Source organism: Ahaetulla prasina, chromosome 5 (assembly GCF_028640845.1).
Source record: "Ahaetulla prasina isolate Xishuangbanna chromosome 5, ASM2864084v1, whole genome shotgun sequence".
Classification (NCBI taxonomy): domain Eukaryota; kingdom Metazoa; phylum Chordata; class Lepidosauria; order Squamata; family Colubridae; genus Ahaetulla; species Ahaetulla prasina.
The window spans coordinates 43,853,087-43,875,483 of record NC_080543.1 but is presented as its reverse complement, the minus strand read 5'-3'; the positions used below and the strand labels follow the sequence as shown (position 1 = coordinate 43,875,483).

The 22,397-nt window shown below is 41.2% G+C and overlaps 1 protein-coding gene across 1 annotated transcript; it reads right to left on the bottom strand.

Annotated features, from left to right (window-relative positions):
- Positions 1-1,012: 1,012 nt before the first annotated feature.
- Positions 1,013-15,000, bottom strand: LOC131199441 (uncharacterized). Its single transcript, XM_058185217.1, has 3 exons — positions 14,961-15,000; positions 13,378-14,694; positions 1,013-1,360 (listed from the first exon to the last, which is right to left on the bottom strand). The coding sequence occupies exons 2-3, from the start codon at positions 14,614-14,616 to the stop codon at positions 1,013-1,015; spliced, it is 1,587 nt and encodes a 528-aa protein (XP_058041200.1). The 5' UTR covers positions 14,617-14,694; positions 14,961-15,000.
- Positions 15,001-22,397: the final 7,397 nt, after the last annotated feature.

The window sequence follows — 22,397 nt, the reverse complement described above, 5'->3', positions numbered from 1 at the left end:
AATGTCTATCATCAATGCCAAATTGTTTAAGAAATGTTTATTTTCCAGATGGGCAGCCATACCTGAGTATTTTGCATTCACATGAAAATATTGATGTAGCACAGGATAAGCACGCCACACAGCTATGGTTGCCCTTAAACTACAGGCAGCCCATCTTGGCCCAAAAATGTGACCAGTTCTTATGATGTTAATTTCAAGTTCTTCAGATATTTTGTCAAGTTCAATTCAGTTTTTATTGATTGCTGGAAAATGAAGCATATCTTATCAATAATTTTTTTAAAAAATGATTTACTTGCTTTATTTCATTTATGGTGTCATCTAAAGCAAGTTGGAGGTGATAGTTCAAGCAGTGCCATATGATGATGTTTGGAAACTCTTTTGCTATTCTGATGCTCACTCCAGATTTTCTCCCAAGCATAACGCTGTCAGCATCAGAGCAGAACACTATTAATTTTTTTTGTAGGTAGTCCCGGGTAAATCTAACCTTATGTAAAATTTTAAAAATTGCAGAATGTATTTCTTCAATTCAACAAGCTCGACAAAAATTGTTGGTGGGTCCTCTGACTCCTCAACTTTTAAGAAAACTGTCAAAACTGGTTTGCAGGATACTGTTGAGGCTTCAATGATCAGACATATTTTCAGATTCTGTGCAATGATGCTGGAAAACATTTGGGTTTTAATTTCATTTGCAATGCATTCAACTATTTTCACAACTTTTAGCCTTGACTGCAATCCTACTCCCAGATCTACTCCATTTTCAGTTTGTAATTCTGTCAATTCCTCTATGCTTGAAATTGGTCTGCATGCTTTTGGCAGGCTGTAAATAGTTTTGAATATTTTAGAAGTTGTGCCAAATTGCCTTTCAGAAATCTTGTCCATTGCTTTTGTTATGGCTTCCTGCTCAGCTTGTTTTACGTTGTGTCTACAAATGGTGTGCGATTTCGATACGAAATGTTCTCTCATTTTCTTCCATAGAGATGCCTGGTGCACTTCCTTGTTTTTCCCAGCTGACTCAAACTTGAAAAGCTTCCACTCTTTGGACACATGAATAACGCTCTCCACTGCGAAGCCATGTTTTGTACAGTATGTGCAACCTAGTTTCTTCCAACTCATCATACTTCTCTTGGAAGTAGCTGTACTGTTGTATGGTCCAGCAGTCTGGAAGAATTCTTCCGATTTCGGGTATCGCAGATGACTCTGTACTTGATTTGCTTCTTTCTCTGTTTTCAGGTGGTGGTGCTTGTGGCACTGGGAATGGTTTTTGTTCCACTTCTGCTGGCTGTTGTTCAAGTTTTGGTTTCTTGGCCAAGAAACCCATCAAAGTCTGCTGTCTTTTCATCCTCCCTGTTAAAGGCGGCAACTACTGCAAAAAGAAAAAAAGGAGCTTTGTTAGCTGATGACACACAATGTACAGTAAAAGCACACAAAAAGCCTCAAAAAGCCCCCAAACCAACTTTCACACTTTACGCACACACACACAACACAACTGACTCACCCACAATGTAAAAGTAGCTGCACTTGACCCAAAATGGCCCCTGCAACAAGCAGGAACCTCACACAGCCACAAACAGCCCCAAAACCAACTTTCATACTTTCACACTTTTTCCACACAAAATGCCACATACAGCTTTGTGAGATTGTGTTTGTGTAGTTAGAGTGAAACACTACAGAAACACACCAAATCTCAGAAAGCTGCACAAATATTTTATTTTATTATTTTATTTTATTTTTTATTTTTAGATAAAAGCAACTAAATTTAAAACTTCCTAAACTTCAAATGGCTATATCTAAAAAAAAACACAAACTCCTAAAAAGACCCCCAATTAATTATTTCTTTTAAAACCCCAGTTACTTACCCAATTGAAGGCACAAGGCAGGCAGATTCAGTTGCTCACTGATGAGATTGATTGCAGGCAGGCAGATTCAGTTGCTAGCTGATTGCAGGGATTGCAGCAAGCAAAGCAAGGCAGGCGTTGTGACCAGCAGCTCGTGATTCAGTTCAAAGAGCAAAGGTAAGCAAACTGGAGACTGGGGGGAGGAAGATGGATGGTTAGCTAAGTGGCTTAGCCAGGCCAGGTAGGCAAGCCTGGGGACCTGGGAACCAGGGGGGGTAGCATGAGGCCACAAACGATCCCCGGTGGCTGCACAAACTACGTGAGCCCGGGGACTGTGGGGCAGCATGGTAGGCCACAACCAGCAATGTTTATCTTTTTGAGTGAGCAGCATTTGGTGAGGTGTCCGAGCAAGGCGAGGTGAGGTCCAAGCGAGGCAAGGCGAGGTCCGAGCAAGGCAAGGTGAGGCCTGAGTGAGGCAAGGTGAGGTCCAAGTGGCCAGGCATCGGAGAACTTATGGGTGAAGTAGCTGGGCCACATAGAAAGGGAACTTATATAGTCCAGGGGTGAGGTGGGTGGGTAATATAAATTTAGCTTCAGATTGTTGGGGGCAATTTGCTGATGTTTCAAACCATCCAGAAAGTGCTGTAAAGCACTATTGGGCAGTATATAAACCTGAGTGCTAGTGTTGAGTGCTATTAATTCAGTCCACAAGTCCTACCCAATGAGGTATAATTTTTCAATAAAATGATTTTTAATAAAATGCTGAAATAACACCTATGAGCATGTTGAATTTTCACTAAATTGTTGAAAATCTTTGAAGAGGTATTATTAGGTAGAGATAGTTAATTTAGATTCCAAAAGGGAACCGTTTCTGAAAAGCAGGAGACAGAAGGCAGAAGGGCAGTGGAAATTCCTGAGATGGCATATGTTCTGAGGAAGCAGCTTCTGGCAGTCCCAGCTTCCCTCCCGCATTTTCTTTTTTTGTGGGGAGGGCTGGAGAGATTAGCAACATTTCTTACATCTTCAATTCATCAGAAGTACCTTAGGCCTGAGAACTGATATTTTATTTTATTTTTTATTTATTTATTTGTCACAACAGATATATAAGCATAAGCATGAAATAACTATACGATATATAAGCATAAATATAAACATAAGTATGTAATAACTATATGAAATTGGATACAATCAAAGGGAACATTAGGACAGAAACGGTAGGCATGTTGGTGCTCTTATGCATGCCCCTTACAGACCTCTTAGGAATGGGGTGAGGTCAATAGTAGATAGTTTTTGGTTAAAGCTTTGGCGATTTTGGGAAGAGACCACAAAGTCTGGTAATGCATTCCAGGCATTAACAACTCTGTTACTGAAGTCATATTTTCTGCAATCAAGATTGGAGCGGTTCACATTAAGCTTAAATCTATTGTGTGCTCGTGTATTGTTGCTGAAGTAGTCTTTGACAGGAAGGACGTTGTAACAGATGATTCTATGAGTTAAACTCAGGTCATGTCGAAGGTGGCGGAGTTCTAAATTTTCTAAATCCAGGATTTCAAGTCTGGTGGTATAAGGTATTTTGTTGTAATCAGAGGAGTGGAGAACTCTTCTTGTAAAATATTTCTGGACATGCTCAATTGTATTAATGTCCGAAATGAGATATGGGTTCCAGACAGGTGAGCTGTATTCGAGAATTGGTCTAGCAAATGTTTTATATGCTCTGGTTAGTAGTGTAGTGTTTCTGGAGAAGAAGCTACGCAAGATTAAGTTTACAACTCTTAAAGCCTTTTTTGCGATGTTGTTGCAGTGAGCTTTGGCACTTAGATCATTTGATATGAAAACTCCTAGGTCTTTAACAGGGTGGGGGTCATCTACAAGGTAGTGTCCATTGAGCTTGTATTTAGTGTTCAGATTCTTTTTTCCAATGTGTAAGACAGAGCATTTGTTGGTTGAGATTTGGAGTTGCCAAGTTTTTGACCATTCTGACACAAAATAAAGGTCTTTTTGAAGGGTAGCTGTATTGTTGGTAGTGTTAAATAGTTTATCATTGTCAGCTAAGAGAACACAATTGCTTATAATATGGTCACAGAGATAATTAATGTATAATGTATAATATGAAGAGTGTTGGTCGCTGGTGTTCCTCAAGAACGCTGCCTTGAGGAACACCGCTATTGACAGGAATAGGATTTGATAGGGCACTGCCTATTTTGACCACTTGTCTGTTTGACAGGAATGCTATTATCCAATTGTGGAAGGGTCCGGAGATGCCGCAGGATTTTAGTTTTAGGAGAAGTTTGTCATGTACCACTGAGTCAAAAGCTTTACAGAAATCTATGTAAATTGCATCTATTGCTTTGCCCTAATCAAGATTTGTAGTCCATATGTTTTTGCAGTGCAGAAGTTGTAAATTACAGGATAAATTTTTTCTGAAACCAAATTGTTTATTAGAGAGTAGATTGTTTGTTTCTAGGTGGAGGATAATGGATTGGTTGATGATTGATTCCATTACTTTGCAGGTGACGCAGCATAAAGAGATTGGTCTGTAATTTTCAACTAGCTGGGGTCTCCTTTTTTGAAGACAGGGATGGCCATGGCTAGTGACCAAAGATTGGGAAGGGAGCTGGTCATGAAAGCTTTTTCAAAGATTATGCTTAGGGGTTCTGCTATATTAGTGGAAAGCTTTTTTAAGAAGTATGCACATAGGCCATTTATAGTATTTCTAGATACTATAAAGGAGAAGGTCTGCAAACAATTACAGAAATGCTTGCTTTCAAACCAAAACTGTGATATCCCTGTAGAATTTTATTGAAGATAAATTCTACTGTTTCAGCAAGGAGAAACGTCACTATGATCAGATCACTTTCCTGAGAAATTTTCTGGTAGATGGTCTAACCTAATTTACCCAATAAATAATTAAGTTTATCCTGTTAACTTTAGCATATATTGATTTGTTCCTGTTTATATGGATGTTCAACACATATCCCTGCGATGGCGAACCTATGGCACAGTTGGCATGCACTGCCCTCTCTGTGGGCATGCGAGCCGTCACCCCAGTTCACCTCTTCAGTGCATGTGTGCGCGCCTCCTACCAGCCAGCTGGTCATCAGGTCTCTGCCGTGCATGAGTGGAGCATGTGTGTGGGGTGTGTGTGCATGCATGGGGTGAGGCACCTGTGGGGGCACAGGGCACATGCAGGGGTGCATGCGCAGGGACAGGCTGCATGTGCCCTGCAGGTCTCATGTGCATTACATTTTGGGGCTTCGGGGATGCACATTCGCGCACATGCGCATGCATTTTGGGCACTTGGTCCAGAAAAGATTAGCCATCACTGATATATCCTATGGCTACTAACATTCCTCTCCTATGTGCCTAGAGTTCTGTATACTCAGATTTCTGCAATTGATTGAAATCAATATGTACAGAGCAAGAATAGCTGCTTGTGATCCTGTTCCTATGGCAATGCTTGTCAATGCAGAAGAAATGCCTATGCTCTGAATATGAGTGCATTTCTATCCCTTTCCCCTGCCTTTTGTGGCTATATTAGCATATGAATTAAATTGGGTGTGTGAATTATAACTTGTTATTCCCAAATCTCTCTCCCAGGATTAGGGGGTTCACTGACTTTCCTTTGGGAAACCTCAAATTTAGACCACTTCTGTAGATGTCATGTGGCCTTTAAAATTAGTTCTGTCAGTGTCTTATATATGTATTTCATTGACTAAAATAATCCTGTACTTTTTAGTTGAGTCCAAGTTGTTAGGGTTTTTTTGTATATCTAAAAGATCGACTGAACATATATTGTAGCATTTGTTTTCCCTAGAGATATTTACAGTTGTGTACAAAAAAGCATGTCAAGCATAGTTATTTAGCTGACACAATTCACATGCTTGCATTTGCTTGTGGAACTTTAATTGCTTGCAAGCTGTGAACTATAGTAACTTAGAACCTGAAGGAGAAGAAGAAATCCCATTTCAAGCATTAAGAGCTCGTTCTTGGTTTTACTTGCTCTACTTTCATTTTTTATTTGCTTTTTGTCTTAGCAGTTTTTCCCTATCACCTCTTCCTTTAGCTTCCTAATACTCTATCAGTTGCTGTTCTTTTTTCTTTCTATTCCTTGAAATTTCTGTGTCCCAAGCATGCATGCCAATAGTGAAATCCAAATATTTTTACTACTGGTTCTGTGGGAGTGGCTTGGTGGGTATGGTGTGGCTTGGTGGTGTAGTGTGGCTTGGTGGGTGTGGTGTGGTGTGGCTTGCTGGGCATGGCTTGGTGGGCATGACAGAGGAAGGATACTGCAAAATCCCCATTCCCACCCCGCTCTGGGACCAGCCAGAGGTGGTATTTGCCAGTTCTCTGAACTACTCAAAATTTCCACTACCAGTTCTCCAGAACCTGTCAGAACCTGCTGGATTTCACCCCTGATGCATGCATTCTAGCTGATAACTTCTTAGGGGAAATATGCTCCATAATTGCTTTGTTTTCCATTTTTGTTGTTAGTTGCAAAGTCGGTTCCGACCCATCGCGACCCCATGGACAACATTCCTCCAGGCCTTTCTGTCCTCTACCATCCTCTGGAGTCCATTTAAACTCATGCCTACTGCTTCAGTGACTCCATCCAGCCACCTCGTTTTCTATTGTCCCATTCTTCTTTTGCCCTCAATCTTTCCCAGCATTAGGCTCTTCTCCAGTGAGTCCTTCTTTCTCATTAGGTGGCCAAAGTATTTCAGTTTCATCTTCAGGATCTGACCTTTTCAAGAGCAGCCTTTCTTATGGTCCAACCTTCACAGCCATACATTGCAACTGGGAAAACCATAGCTTTGACTATACGCACTTTGGTTGGCAGGGTGATGTCTCTGCTTTTTAGTTCGCTGTCTAGATTTGCCATAGCTTTCCTCCCCAGGACCAAGTGTCTTTTAATTTCTTGGCTGCAGTCCCCATCTGCAGTAATCTTGGAGCCCAGGAAAATAAATTTGTCACTACCTCCATTTCTTCACCATCTATCTGCCAGGAATTGAAAGGGACGGATGCCATGATTTTAGTTTTCTTAGTAGAACAAAGTCAAACTAGAGTCTTGGACTTTAAGAGAGCTAATTTCAATAAACTTAGAGAGAGCTTGAGAAGGATTCAATGGATGAGAATCCTCAGAGGGAAAACAACTCAAGAAGCTTGGGAAATTTTGAAAAGTGAGATTATAAAAGCGCAGTCTAGCACAATACCAATGAAGAAGAAAAATAATAGATCTCAAAAGAAACCAGCATGGATGCATAAAGAACTACCTGACAAATTGAAAGACAAAAAGGACAAATATAAAAAGTGGAAAGAGGGGCAAATAACTAAGGCAGAATATCAGCAAATAGCCCGAACCTGTAAAGATGAAGTGAGGAAAGCTAAGGCTCACAATGAACAAAGGCTAGAGACAAAAGTAAAAAATAAAAAAAAGCTTCTTCCAACATGTTAAAAACAAGAAAAAAGTCAAGGAAACAATTGGCTCATTGCTGGGAGAAAGGGGCAAGAAGATGACAAGCAACAGGGAGAAAGCAGATCTACTTAACTCATTTTTTGCATCTATCTTTACACAAAAGGAAAAAACAATCCAACCTATCAAAAACAGCACCACAAAAAACAGATTAGAAACACAAGTTAAAATAGGGAAGAAAATGGTAAGTGAACACCTGTCTACCCTAGACGAGTTCAAATCACCAGGACCGGATGGATTACACCCCAAGGTTCTGAAGGAACTGGCAGACGTGATCTCAGAACCACTGAACTATGTCTTTCAAAGATCCTGGAGCACAGGGGAGCTGCCAGAGGACTGGAAAAGAGTTGATGTAGTTCCCATCTTCAAAAAAGAAAAAGATCCAGGAAACTACAGACCTATCAGCCTGACCTCAATACCGGGGAAGATTCTGGAAAAGATAATCAAGCAACGAATCACCAAACACCTAGAAGCAAACAAAGTAATAACCAAAAGCCAACATGGGTTTGTCAAAAACAGATCATGCCAGACTAATCTTATCGCATTCTTTGACAAAATGACAAAATTAGTAGACCAGAGGAATGCTGTCGATATAATTTACTTGGACTTCAGTAAAACATTTGATAAAGTAGACCATAACCTACTACTAGATAAAGTAGAAAAATGTGGGTTAGACAGCACCACCACCAGATGGATTCGTAACTGGCTGACCAACCGCACTCAACGTGTAGTCCTCAACGGAACTACATCCACATGGAGGGAAGTATGCAGTGGAGTACCCCAAGGCTCTGTTTTAGGCCCAGTACTCTTCAACATCTTCATCAATGACTTGGACGAGGGGATAGATGGGGGACTCATCAAATTTGCAGATGACACCAAGCTGGCAGGAATAGCCAACACTCCAGAAGATAGGCTCAAGTTACAGAAAGATCTTGACAGACTTGAACATTGGGCGCTATCTAACAAAATGAAATTCAACAGTGAAAAAAGTAAGGTTCTACATTTAGGCAAAAAAACCAAAATGCACCAGTACCGTATATGTGGTACCTTGCTCAATAGTAGTACCTGTGAGAGGGATCTTGAAGTCCTAGTGGATAACCATTTAGATATGAGCTAGAAGTGCAGCAGCTGCTAAAAAAGCCAACACAGTTCTGGGCTGCATAAACAGAGGGATAGAATCAAGATCACGTGAAGTGTTAGTGCCACTTTATAATGCCTTGGTAAGGCCACACTTGGAATATTGCATCCAGTTTTGGTCTCCACGATGTAAAAAAGATGTTGAGACTCTAGAAAGAGTGCAGAGAAGAGCAACAAAGATGATTAGGGACTGGAGGCTAAAACATATGAAGAACGGTTGCAGGAACTGGGTATGTCTAGTTTAATAAAAAGAAGGACTAGGGGAGACATGATAGCTGTGTTCCAATATCTCAGGGGTTGCCACAAAGAAGAGAGAGTCGGGCTGTTCTCCAAAGCACCTGAGGGTAGAACAAGAAGCAATGGGTGGAAACTGATCAAAGAAAGAAGCAACTTAGAACTAAGGAGAAATTTCCTGACAGTTAGAACAATTAATAAGTGGAACGACTTGCCTGCAGAAGTTGTGAATGCTCCAACACTGGAAATTTTTAAGAAAATGTTGGATAACCATCTGACTGAGATGGTGTAGGGTTCCTGCCTAGGCAGGGGGTTGGACTAGAAGGCCTCCAAGGTCCCTTCCAACTCTGTTGTTATGTTATGTTATGTTATGTTATGTTATGTTATGTTATGTTATGTTATGTTATGTTATGTTATGTTATGTTATGTTATGTTATGTTATGTTATGTTATGTTATGTTATGTTATGTTATGTTATGTTATGTTAATGTTGAGTTTCAAGCCAACTTTTGCACTCTCCTCCTTCACCCGCATCAAGAGACTCTTTAGTTCCTCTTCGCTTTCTGCCATTAGAGTGGTATCATTTGCATATCTGAGGTTGTTGGTATTTCTTCCGGCAATCTTAATTCCAATTTTTGATTCATCTAACCCCGCCTTTCTCATGATGTGTTCTGCATATAAGTTAAATAGGCAGGGTGATAGTATACAGCCTTGCCGGACTCCTTTCCTAATTTTGAACCAATCAGTGGTTCCATGTCCAGTTCTCACTGTGGCTTCTTGACCCGCATACAGGTTTCTCAAGAGACAAATAAGATGGTTTGGTACTCCCATCTCTTTAAGAACTTGCTACAATTTGTTGTGATCCACACAATCAAAGGCTTTAGCATAGTCAATGAAGCAGAAGGAACATTGGCTTACCTGAAGGTTCCTTCTATGTACGCTGTGTGAGAGTCCAAAGCAATGGGTTGTTAACTTCATCTGATTGGCCTGAGACTGAGTTGAATTTGTTTAAACACACCTCCTCTTCCTGTTTAGCTCCAGTTTATTAACGAAGAAGCGGTATTGGAGAAGACGAACTCAATTTGAAAACTGGAAAAAACGGAACAATAACCTCCAGCTTCCTGTATATAGAAAAAAACAATAAGTGAAATAGGGAGGGGTTGGACTCTCACACAGCGTACATAGAAGGAACCTTCAGGTAAGCCAATGTTCCTTCTCCTGTACGCTGCTAAGAGAGTCCAAAGCAATGGGATATACCCAAGCTAAATATCCCTAGGGCGGGAAAGGAAAGATTAGGAAGACTCAGCAACAGGAAGAACTCGCTGCAGGACCCTCCGTCCGAATGAGGCCTCGGCTGAGGCAAATTGGTCCATCTTGTAGTTTTTAATAAATGGCGAAGGAGAGGCCCACGTGGCTGCTCTGCAAATGTCCAAGATAGAGGCCTGGGTGGCCCAGGCAGCTGTGGTGGCAGCTGCGGGTGGAGTGTGCGTGATGCGGCCTGGAAGATGGTGTTTCTGCTGGTCGTAGGCCATGGAAATACAGGCCTTTATCCACCTGCCTATGGTGGATGGGGAGACTTTGGTGCCCAGAGCCCTTGGTTGAAAGGAAACAAATAGGGATTCTGTCTTCCTGAAAGGAGCTGTTCTGTTGAGGTAAATACGCAGGGCCCTTCTTAGGTCCAGCGTGTGCCATCGACGCTCCAATGGATGCTTGGGATGAGGACAAAAATCCGGTAAGATGACTTCTTGAGACCTATGAAAGCTTGTGTTTATTTTAGGAAGAAAGGTAGGGTCTAATCGGAGAATGACTCGGTTAGATTGAAAAATGCATAAGTCCTTCCTGACCGAAAGGGCAGCGATCTCGGAGATCCTGCGGGCTGAGGTTATGGCTATGAGAAAAGCGACTTTAAAGGTTAAGAGCTTGAGACTGGAGGAGCTCAAGGGTTCAAAAGGGGAAGACGTAAGCTTCTGAAGGACAAGGGTTAGGTCCCAGGTAGGGTATCTGTGTACCGGAGGCGGTCGCAGATTGTAAGCTCCCCTCAGAAAACATCGGATACGGGGGTGTTGAGAAAGTGTGGAGGTCCCGTCACAGAATAAAACAGTGGCAAGAGCTGCAACCTGCCGGCAGATGGTGTTGGTGGCTAAACCCTTGTCCAATCCGTCCTGGAGGAATTGCAGGATATGTCTAATGGAGGCAGAAGTAGGTTCTATTCGATGTCTAAGACACCAGCGGTGGAATGATGACCATGTGGCCTCGTAAATACGCGTTGTGGATGGGCGTCTAGAAGCCAGAAGGGTGGAGATGACCCCCATGAAATGCTTTTCTTTCCTTAGTATCTGCCTGTCAAGTGCCAGACGGCTAGTTGGTAACATTGAGGTTCTGGGTGGAGAATGGCTCCTTGGCGTAGAGAAATCTGATCCGGTGGAATTCGCCAAGGTGGATTGACGGACAGGCTCACCAGATCCGCAAACCAACTCCGTCGAGGCCAGTAAGGGGCTATAAGGAGAACTTCTGCCCTCTGTTCAAAGATCTTTCGTATGACCCTTGGCAGAAGGGGAGTCAGGGGGAAAGCATAAAGAAGGCCCTGGGGCCACTGACATCGTAGAGCATCTGTTCCTTCTGCTCCTGGGGTTTGGAACCTGGAGAAGAACCTTGGAAGTTGTTTGTTGGTCGGGCTGGCAAAGAGGTCTACTATGGGTTGCCCGAATTTGATCGTGATTGTGAGAAACAGATCCGGATGCAGTTGCCACTCTGATTGATCGATGGTCGTCCTGCTCAGCCAATCCGCTTGTGTGTTGGCGACTCCGGATATGTGGGCTGCCTGTAGTGAGAGAAGATGTTTTTCTGCCCACAGGCCTATGGCTGCAGCCTCTTTCATCAATATGCGGGATCGGGTGCCTCCTTGACGGTTCACATGGGCCTTTGTGGTAGTGTTGTCCGTCAGCAGTAGCACATGATGGTTTGATAGCTGCGCTTGGAAGTACCTGAGAGCTAGATGAGCAGCTCTCATTTCCAACCAGTTGATGTCGTTCTTGAGGTCGTTGGGGGACCAGCGACCCTGAGTTACCTGGTCTGATAGGTGGGCACCCCAGCCGTAGAGGCTTGCATCCGTGGTGAGGACGAGATGGCAATGTTCCTGGAATGAGCAGCCCTTTGTCAGGGCTGGAGACAGCCACCACTGTAGAGACTTTCTGACCTTTGGGGGCAGAGGAATTCTGATTTCGGTATGGCTGTTGCCTGTTCTTTGGTGTGGGAGAAGAAGCCATTGTAGGGGTCGTGAGTGAAGACGTGCCCAGGGCACGATCGACAGACAAGAGACCATCTTTCCCAATAACTGTGAGAGCAGTGAAAGTGGAGCTCTCTTGAGTGCCTTTACCTTTTTTGTCATGTCTCTCAAGTTGAGGAGACGGTCTCGGGAAAGAAACACATGGCAGGATCTGGTGTTGATTCTTGCTCCCAGATGGACAATTTCGGTCGTAGGCACTAGATGGCTCTTTGCTTTGTTGACCGAAAAGCCGTGATCCTGTAGGGATTGAATTGTTACCTGTAAGTCCCGTAATGCCTGCTGGGCGGAAGACGACAGAATCAATATATCGTCCAGGTAACATTGCATTCTTACTGGAATTGTGCGAAGGTGGGCCGCCACAGCATCCAGAATCTTGGTGAAGGTACGAGGAGCGGAAGATAGACCGAAGGGCAGGGCCCTGTATTGAAAGTGGGCTCCGGCATAACTGAACCTGAGAAAGCGTCTGTGGGCTGGTCTGATGGGTACATGTAGATAGGCCTCCTTGAGGTCGATGGATGTTAGATAGTCCCCTCTTCTGATGCTTCCTAAGATTGAATTGAGGGAGTGCATCTTGAATCTGCGATATTTGATGTGAAGGTTCAGTTGCTTCAGGTCTAAGATGGCTCTGGTGCCGCCTGATTTTTTGTCCACTAGGAAAAGAATTGAATAGAAGCCGGTCCCCTGGTGAGGCGTGGGAACCGGTTCTATGGCACTGATGGACAACAGGTGTTGAATCTCGTCTTCCATTTGAGCCCTCTTGGTGGGTTCTTTGGGAATCTGGCATTGGATGAATCTTCTCGGAGGAATTGAATTGAATTCGAGGGAGAGACCAAGGGTGATGTTTGCAGTACCCAGGCATCGGTTGTCGTGTGGGACCAGGTAGGGACGAACTTGGTGAGACAACCGCCGATGGGATCCTGGCCGGGATAGTCATTTGTTCCTGCGATAAGGTCGGAAGCCGGATCCACAGTAGGGACGTCTGGTCTGGGATTGCCTGGTCCTGTCACGAAAGGACTGTCTGTCCTGAAACCTGTCAGGCGGAGGTTGGAAGGAACGTTGATAGGCCGGGGATTGGAACCCGGGATCCTGGGTGCAAAAAGGCTGTCTGCGGTAAGGAAGAGAAGGACATCTATCTGAACGTCTGGAGACGTAGGGAAGGATCTTACGTTTGTCTTTTCCCTCAGCTAAAATAGGGTCTAGGGCTTCACCAAAGAGAGATCCACCCTTAAATGGGGCAGCCGCTAACCGCCATTTGGTCTTCATGTCGGCTTGCCATTGTCTGAGCCATAACAGCCTCCTGGAGGTGATGCTGGAGGCAAGGGCTCGGGATGCAAATTTTGCAGAATTAAGGGTGGCATCCGCAGTGTATTCAGCAGCCGCTATCAATTTATTTATGTCCTGATGTAATCTGAGGACATAAATCTGAGGAATCCTCTCCTGCATTTGTCTGAGCCATATCAAAGAGGTTCTAGCAAAGAATGAGGCTGCTGTGGCAGATCTGATAGCCCAGGCAGCCGCTTGATGGGTTTTGCGGGTGGAGAGTTCCGCTCTGCGGTCCTCCGTTCGGAGACCTTCTGCTGCATCTGAAGGTATAATGTTGGAGGAAGAAGCCAAAGTGGCAATTGGGGTGTCTACGGTAGGAACCTTGAGGAGGTCCTCAAGATCTTGATCCGTCATGTACATCTTTTTGTCTGAGCCACTAGGAGTAGGAATGGCACCAGGGTGACCCCATTGACGTTGGATGGTGTCCAAGAAGAGCTTGGGTGAAGGAATTACCCGTTGCTCTGAGACTGGTTCAGTAAAGAGGAATTTGTTGGGGTCTGACGGATCTGAAGCTCCCTCAGATTGGCGTAAGGCAACCCCCATGTTGGCCGTAACTTTTGCCTTGTGTAGTAATGTGTAGAAAAGCTCATGGCGAAAAAGGCCGGTGGGAGCAGGTTTGTCTGGGGCAGACTCTTCGTCTTCAGACAGATTATACTCTGCTATGTCTTCCTCCCCCAAAAAGGAGTCCTCACTATGGTGTGAAGGGGTTGGAGAGCGTGTGCGCAGCGCGCATAGTCTGGGTGGGTGGCTATCAGAATGGGGTCTTTGGTCAGAGCTGCCCGAAGGAGATGGAGCTGGGAAACCTCTCTGAGTGAAGGCATTGTCAATGCCTTGAGAAATGGTTTGCATGATAAGATGACGTATATCCTGAGAAATGGCAGGATTACTGTCCTCTCTGTGGGAGACTCCCGCTGCTGTGGGAGTGAAGGTGGCAGAAGGTGCCTGATGTGGGGGCTCAGGCATGGCTCTAGAAGAATCTCCAAAAACTGTACAAATTGTTTCCTGGTTTTCTCCTGAACCACTAGGGATAGTGGGAGACCATCCAGGCTGATTTAATAGAGGAGAATCTTCAGTTAGTGGAACAGAAGTTTCCCTGCCTTCCTCTGCTAATTTTTGTTTTGCTTTATCAAATTGCCTATCCAAGGCCCGTTGTCTTCTGGAGGCATCTCTCTCTGCAGCAGCAGAGGTTTGGAGAGAAGTAGAAGACTTAGATTTGGTGGCAGAAGCCCTTGATTTGGATCTGCTCTTGTGAGGGGGAGGAGCCACGCTAGTAAGGTGTCCTTGGGAGGGCGAGGCAGAAGCCCGGGAAGGAGATCTGCTGCGATCCGCCATCTTGGAAATGAGGCCTAGTGGTTATCAGAGGCCTTGGAATATATGCCCAAATAATATAGTGGCCCTGATCTGAGAATCCTGGAATAAGATCAAACAATAAGGGCCAGTTAGCACCAAGCTGACACCACAGCTGGATTCAAAGCATTCAAAGGCTGCATGGGGGGTTGCTTTGGGGGGGGTGTCCCCAAATGGCGCGAAGCAGGCACCACTGCTCCTATAGCGCCCTTTTTACTGCAGCGTTGGCAGGGGGAACTAGCCTCCGACACCACGGATCTTTTTCTCCACCCCTGCAGGCGCAAAGCCAACACCACGGCTTCTCCTGCGCTCCGCTGGCCTCCACTTACAGTTTGGTGAGGTCCAGCGATGTCCGTTCCTCAAACCGGCGATTCTACGAGGCTTGAGAGGCTTGGAATGTAAAAAAATGGCCGCCGGCCTTCGGGCGGCTCAGCTGAGCGGCGCTGAGCTGCGCGCGAAGCACGAGCCTCTTTCCTTGCCGCTCTGGCTCCCAGCAATCAAGAAAAAACAATTGGGCACTTTAAAACTTTTTTTAAGAATTTTTCCTAATTTATTAAAGTCCTATGAGCTGATAAAAGAGTCAAAAGCAATGGAGCTAAAGGAGGTAGTCTCTCTATGGCCGACTGAGTTAATAAACTGGAGCTAAACAGGAAGAGGAGGTGTGTTTAAACAAATTCAACTCAGTCTCAGGCCAATCAGATGAAGTTAACAACCCATTGCTTTGGACTCTCTTAGCAGCGTACAGGAGAAGTAGATGTTTTTCTGGAACTCCCTAGCTTTCTCCATGATCCAGTGTATGTTGGCAATTTGATCTCTAGTTCCTCTGTCTCTACAAAATCCTGCCTGTACTTCTGGTAGTTCTCGATCCACATATTGCTGGAGCCTAGCTTGTAGGATTTTAGTATTTTAGCACATAACCTTACTTTTCCATAAATTGGCTTAAAAAAACTCAGTAAATGTTATTTGTTCAGTGTTCCATATGCAGTCATTAGATGACCATTAGATGGTCATTAGATTCAGTGCACAATTTGGGGGGTTCTCCTGAATTCTCAAACTCCTGCTTAAAGAGCAGGTGGTACTCGTAACTAGAAATTCTTTGCAGAACTTTGCAGATCCTTTCCTGGATCATGTGTCTCTATGCTCAGTCACTCAGACTATGGTAATCTCATGTTTCTACAATGTCCTTCCTGTCAATGACTACTTCAGCTTCAACCACAACAATACACGAGCACACAATAGATACAAACTTAAAGTGAACCGCTCCAAATTCGATTGCAGAAAATATGACTTCAGTAACAGAGTTGTTAATGCCTGGAATGCACTACCAGACTCTGTGGTCTCATCCCAAAACCCCCAAACTTTAACCTAAGACTGTCTACTGTTGATCTCACCCCATTCCTAAGAGGTCTGTAAGGGGCATGCATAAGAGCTCCAACATGCCTACTGTCCTGTCCTAATGTTCCCTTTAGTTGTATTCATTTTATGTATTCATTTCATGCTTATACTTATATATATTATTTAATATGTATTTGACAAAATAAATAAATAAATAAATAAAATGTTTCAACTATTACAATGTACTTTACATAGGGCTATCCTTGAATAGTATTCAAGAACTACCACAGGCACAGAACACAACTGTTCTTCGGGCCCCTATAGTGGGCCATGTTACAGTATTGTTGCACGAGCTATACTGGTTGCCAGTTTGCTTCTGCGTCCAATTCAAGGTCTTTGTTATTACCTTTAAACTTCTTTATGGCTGGTGTCCAGGTTATCTGAGTAACCATATCATCCTGATGGGATTGGCCCATCTGACCTGCATTGGCAAAAGGGACATGATGTGGACGTTATCAATGAAGGAATTCTGATTGGTGAGGTTCAGGAGGAGAGGCTTTTCTGCCATGACTCCTGCCCACAGGAACATCATGCCCCCTGAGGTGAGACCCACTCCCAACTTTTTTGGCCTTCTGAAAAGACCTGAAAACCTGGCTCTGCCAATTGACCTGGAGTGCCAATGGAGTATGTCATAAAGGAGGTGGTTAATGGATAAGACTCCACCTCTTCCCCACGTGTATCTTGCTGTCTTCCTTACCTTCTTTGTTAATTTTTAAGTCAATTTTAAAGGTTAATGTTTATTATTTAATATTTTACCGATTGCTTTTATTTGGTTGTAAGCTGCCTAGAGTCACTTCTAAGTGTGATGTGCGGCATATTAAATCAATCAATCAATCAATCAATCAATCAATCAGTCACAGTTTCTAATATTCTCCTTTCACTGGAAAAGTTCGGATACAATCAGAGATGTACCTGCCTTAAAAATAAACCAAAAAAAAAAAAAAGCCAATCAAAGATCAGCACAGCAAATGTTTTATGACAATTTGTACTATATCGTAGAATGTTTTGTGTATATGCATACATACCTCTTATGTGTGATTTAATAAAGTGAATCTTATTAGTGAAAGAGAGAGGGAGAGATTTTCTGTTATATGCCTGAAGTTAAAAGTACTGGGTTAGTTAGACCCAAAGACATATTGGCTCATGTTCCATCTGACAGGCCCTTTAAATAGTTAGTTTGCATGAAAACAAGATAACATTTTTCTTATATCCTTAATAGTATATTTACAATCTGAACTATTTCATATTGGCAAAAATTCAGTGAGAATCCATCCAGCAATTTTTTCCTTATCCACTATAATATAATTTAGGCAATTGGATGTTTATGACTTGATTAAGAATCGTCAATCCTAAATTTCTTAATGAAGTTTTCAATCTATAATTTTCCCCAGGTGACATTTCTCATATAAATTAATGTTAATCCTCTGAAACCCATGAGAGATTTTTAAGCACCTGCAAATAAACACTCATTAGAGCCCATTAGATTAAGGAAGCTTTTTTAAATGCTATAATGTGTCAAGAAAACAGAAATGGAGTAAAGTGGAATTATCAAGACATAATATTAAAAGGGATAAGACAGAAAGTAAAAAAGAAAGGCGAAGAAGCAAGACTGTGCATGAGACCACATTAGTTTTCTGTTCATGTTCATGAACCAAAGAATAATATAGAAGGCTAAAAAATGCTTTCTTTTTCCAAAAGAAAGAAGAAAGGGAATTACCATATTTTTTTTTGTCCAGAGCATGTTTCATAACATGTTGGCCTGAAAAATATGGTCTTGAGCATCTTTATGAGCTATTAAACATTATTGTCTTAAAAGTGTAACATTAACATTAATTAACCATTTTTTAAAAAACTTTTTTCTAATAATAGTAAATTCAATAAAGTTTCCTGATTTTAGGGAAAATATCAACACAGGCCTAAAGGAAGAAATTATTTGAGTAAAATATAGAGCTAACATATACAGTATCTTTGCTAAAATACTGAATGGACAAAAGTCATTTATAGTATTCCTATAGCTTTTGACTACTAGACTTTCTTTTGTTTTACTGTTTATTCTTTTTAAGATTTACAAAACTACAAATTAAAATTGTTGCTGAGTATTTTTCTTAGCATCAGCTCCAGATCAAAATATTTGGTTTTAGACTGAAAATTATACTATGATTTCTTTACAATATTGCAGAAAGTCAGCCCTCCCCCTAGAAGAATGAAATATTTTGAGAAATATTAAAAAGGCAGAATATTATATTTCCCTAAATGAGAAATGGAGAAACATGATTTTTAGAGACAGGAAGCAGCCCCAGTCTCCCTGCCCCGAAGCAGAAACTGAGGAGGCAGCTTTTAGAAATGCAGATTTGGCAATCCATCCAAGACAGGATATTTTGAAACTCCCTGAACCAAAGTCTGATCAGAAGAAGAACGATAGGATTCAGTGGTGGGTTGCCCCAAGGTTTGGACTGGTTCTACAGAACTGGTAGGAAAACTGGTGGGATGCTTCGCCCACTGACCCAAATGTCATCAAAACTCTTCTGCGCATGCATAGAATGCCATTAAGGCACACTAGAAATTGCCCAACACCCTTTCAGAACACCTGCCCCTTCATTGATAACCCCCAGAAAAGTCTAAACTTCAACCAAATTAGCTCAGACAAGCACCTAGGATTTCATTTCCTTTTTTGCCTATAGAGCCAGCTATGACCCCTGCATAACCCCTCCATGACCCCATAGGAATCTGACAACAGCCAATAGAATACATGTTATTGCACAGTAACAGGAAGCTCAAATGCAAAGCCCAAAGAAGGTATAAAACCCTTCCATTCTCAACTCCATTTTGTCAGCTGCCGAGAACCACAAGCCCGTGTGGTTCTGCTGTATGAATAAACCATCTTTCTAATCAGCCTCCATGTTTCCAGTATCCAGTGTCTTCCTCCTGAATTGGAACTGAACCAGCTGGATTTTTCTTCCTATAATACGATTAACAAATATTTTGCTTATATACTATATGAAGTCATTGCGACTATTTTGAAATAAAATGAATGTGCTGTGAGAAAGGTTGTAATGATCCCAAGGTAAGATGATTGCAGAGAATTAGAATATTCAGATATTGCTGCCCTTTTTCATAGAAATTTCTGTTAATGTACCAGAGGAAAAAGGTAAGCTGTATATATAGGATGATAATAATGATTGTAGCTCATTAAAGGTAAAGGTAAAGGTTCCCCTCGCACATACATGCTAGTCATTGCCGACTCTAGGGGGCGGTGCTCATCTCCGTTTCAAAGCCGAAGAGCCAGCGCTGTCCGAAGACGTCTCCGTGGTCATGTGGCCGGCATGACTCAACGCCAAAGGCGCACAGAACGCTGTTACCTTCCCACCAAAGGTGGTCCCTATTTTTTCTACTTGCATTTTTGCTTTCGAAACTGCTAGGTTGGCAGAAATGTAGCTCATTAGGTATTCTAATTATTAATTTCTAAAAACATCTTCAGTGGTGGATCTCTAAAACAATAAAAAATGGCCTGTTCAGAGTTTTATTACCTACAAAGAAGAATACAGTTTATTGTGGTTTTCCAGATGCTTCTTAAATTCATTTATTTTTTGAAATGTTGAAATATTTGAAAACATAAAGGTTATAAGAAAATATATGAATTCCATACCTTATTCTTCCCTATTTTTTTGACAACTTGATTCCCTCAAATGTATTAGGCTGCAACTCCCATCATGAGAAAACAATTTTGCAGATTTGAGATATCTTCAATTGTTGTTCGCCTATCAGAAAAGGGCCAGATTAAGAAACTATGTTATAGAATATAACTTAATTAGGGTTTTTTTGTTAATAAGAAAAAAATATTGTTTCATTTTGTCATCTTAAGTTATCCATATAAGGCATAACTAAAAATGCCCATCATACAAATCCTTAATCATTTTTCCTAAAATTTGATTTATATAGATGATGGATGGATGGATGGATGGATGGATGGATAGATAGATAGATAGATAGATAGATAGATAGATAGATAGATAGATAGATAGATAGATAGCTCCTTCAGTATGTTCTTTATCATTTCCACTCACTTTTTTTCTACGTAGGAGGGCACATATCTAAAAAGTACTGAATTCTGTCTAGTCTTTGTGTTTTCTCAAGATTTCTGAGGACTATACAAACAACAGAAGAATGCTATAAATAAAAATGATGATAGAGAGTGAAGCTTTGTTTTATATTATGCCAGCTTCCCTTTTAATTTGGTTCTTATTTTATAGAATAAAGTTGATTCTTTAAAGTTAATTAGGCAGAGAGAGGAAATTTGCCTCTTTTCTCTCTGATTATGTAAAAAAAAAGATTATCTTCCAATGATTTTATGAAGGTTCATGGATTCTTAACACTAATCTCAAATTCTTCAGCCTAATTATTAAAAATATGGTTTAACCTGTTGATAAATCAGTTGTTGCGTCATAAGACTTGATAGAGAATAAAATTCTGGTTATGTTAGACAACCCATCTGTCTAATAAAAGGAAACAGCTTTGCTTTGTTCCTAGTACTGTGGTAAATAATTACTGCCATTAGTATGGAAATCCTCAAGAGCAGCAAATAACAGACCTGCAAGGTTTTCACAGTAATTGTTTTGTGACCTGCTGAAGTGATTTCCAAACCACCTGGGGCCATTGAGACTTGAAAATAGTAATATAGTCTTATAACAAGATTTGACTCCCAGGGACAGAGTTCAGCCCAAAGTGATTCACAGATGCAAAACAATTGTAGATATACGAACTACATTTATTTTGCTTTTGACACAGAAGATCTATCAACTAATGTTCTAAAATACTACAGAATTAATACACAAACAAACATAGCTATGAAATGTAACAATATTTACATCAAAGAATAATACATTAATATGGTAAAATGCAAATTTGTCATGTAAGCACATTTTAAGAAGTGAAACTCTATCCTAATCATTCAATAACATTTTTTCTGAAAGATTCAGATTGTGCCATAGCTTTACCTGGGAAAGTTTTACTGGTGTTCTATTTATTTATAATAGAAGAGAAGAAGAAGAAGAGGAAGAGGAAGAGGAAGAGGAAGAAAGATAGATTTAAGATTTATAAAGTAAAATACATAAACGTTGAACAATTAGAAAATGTACTGTAAAATTTTGGTGATTCTGAAAGTTTCTGAAAAGTTACAGCTTCTAATTTATTTCAATTGACGCTTGAAATAAATTTACTATATTGTTGCTTTGAAAGAGATGGTATTGGCATGCTTTGTTTTCATCTTCTGAGTCATGACTTAATTTTGGGCAGGGGTTATTTCCTGCTTTTCTTCTGTACTCTTTAAAGTTGATTATGTTATAAAGTAACAGCATATTGGTATGCATATACCTAACCCTGCTTGTGTTGCCTCTACATTCCATTATTTGCTGATTGATTCATAAGAATATGACTGTGTCTTCTTAATTTATAAAATATTGATTTTAGCTCTTACTGCAAAAGTACTTATTTTAACAGAAATCCACAATGCCTTATTTCTAGGTATAAGTAACACACTCACTTACCTGCTTTGGGATGGAAAAGTAAGTTTAGCTTTGCCAGACAAAATAGGAAGTTAATGCTGTACCAGGTTTTATTAAGTCTGATGTATTAATAAATGCTTTTGCTAGCTAAAATTACAACTCAACTCAACAACTTTAATCTTTGTATCAAATATTGAAACATGGAATATTCTTTATTAGGTCAACTTGAATCAAATGGTTTCAAACATAAGAACGCAAGTCCCATCAGTATAGTAGGAAATCTAGTTTAAGTCTTTTTTTTGGTCATTTCCAGTAAGGGCTCCCATCCCCAAATATCTATATTTCTGGTTATTAGTAATTTTCTTGAATAATTAATTCACTTACCTTTTCTTTATTTTTTATAATCTGCAAGAAAAGTGTTCCTTTCCTCCTCTACCTCTTCGTCCTCCTGGCAGGATGGAACAATCATTATTCTTAGTCAAATTCTTTTTGTTCATTTTTCATATCAGTTTTGCAATTAAATGAATTTAGGAGTGGGATGGTTAAGTTTGAATCAATAAACTGCACTTTGAATCATATTAATGCATGAAAGCTTTTAGCTCTGTACATAAAAGTATAGGGATCTAGTAATTTTATATTGTAATGATTGTGTACAGTCTAATACAAACTAAGTTGTTCCAAGTTCAAGACTTTTTATTTTCATAATGAAACTGGAATTGTAGAATTATAGAAGATTGTATGTACAATTGACATAGAGATATAAATTAGCTTCAAGGATAGGATTTTGTCTATTATCCAGCACTTTGCAAGCTGTCACGTAGTCACCTAGATGCTTTCTCCCTAATTGAAAGCAGGCACTTCTGCTTTTTT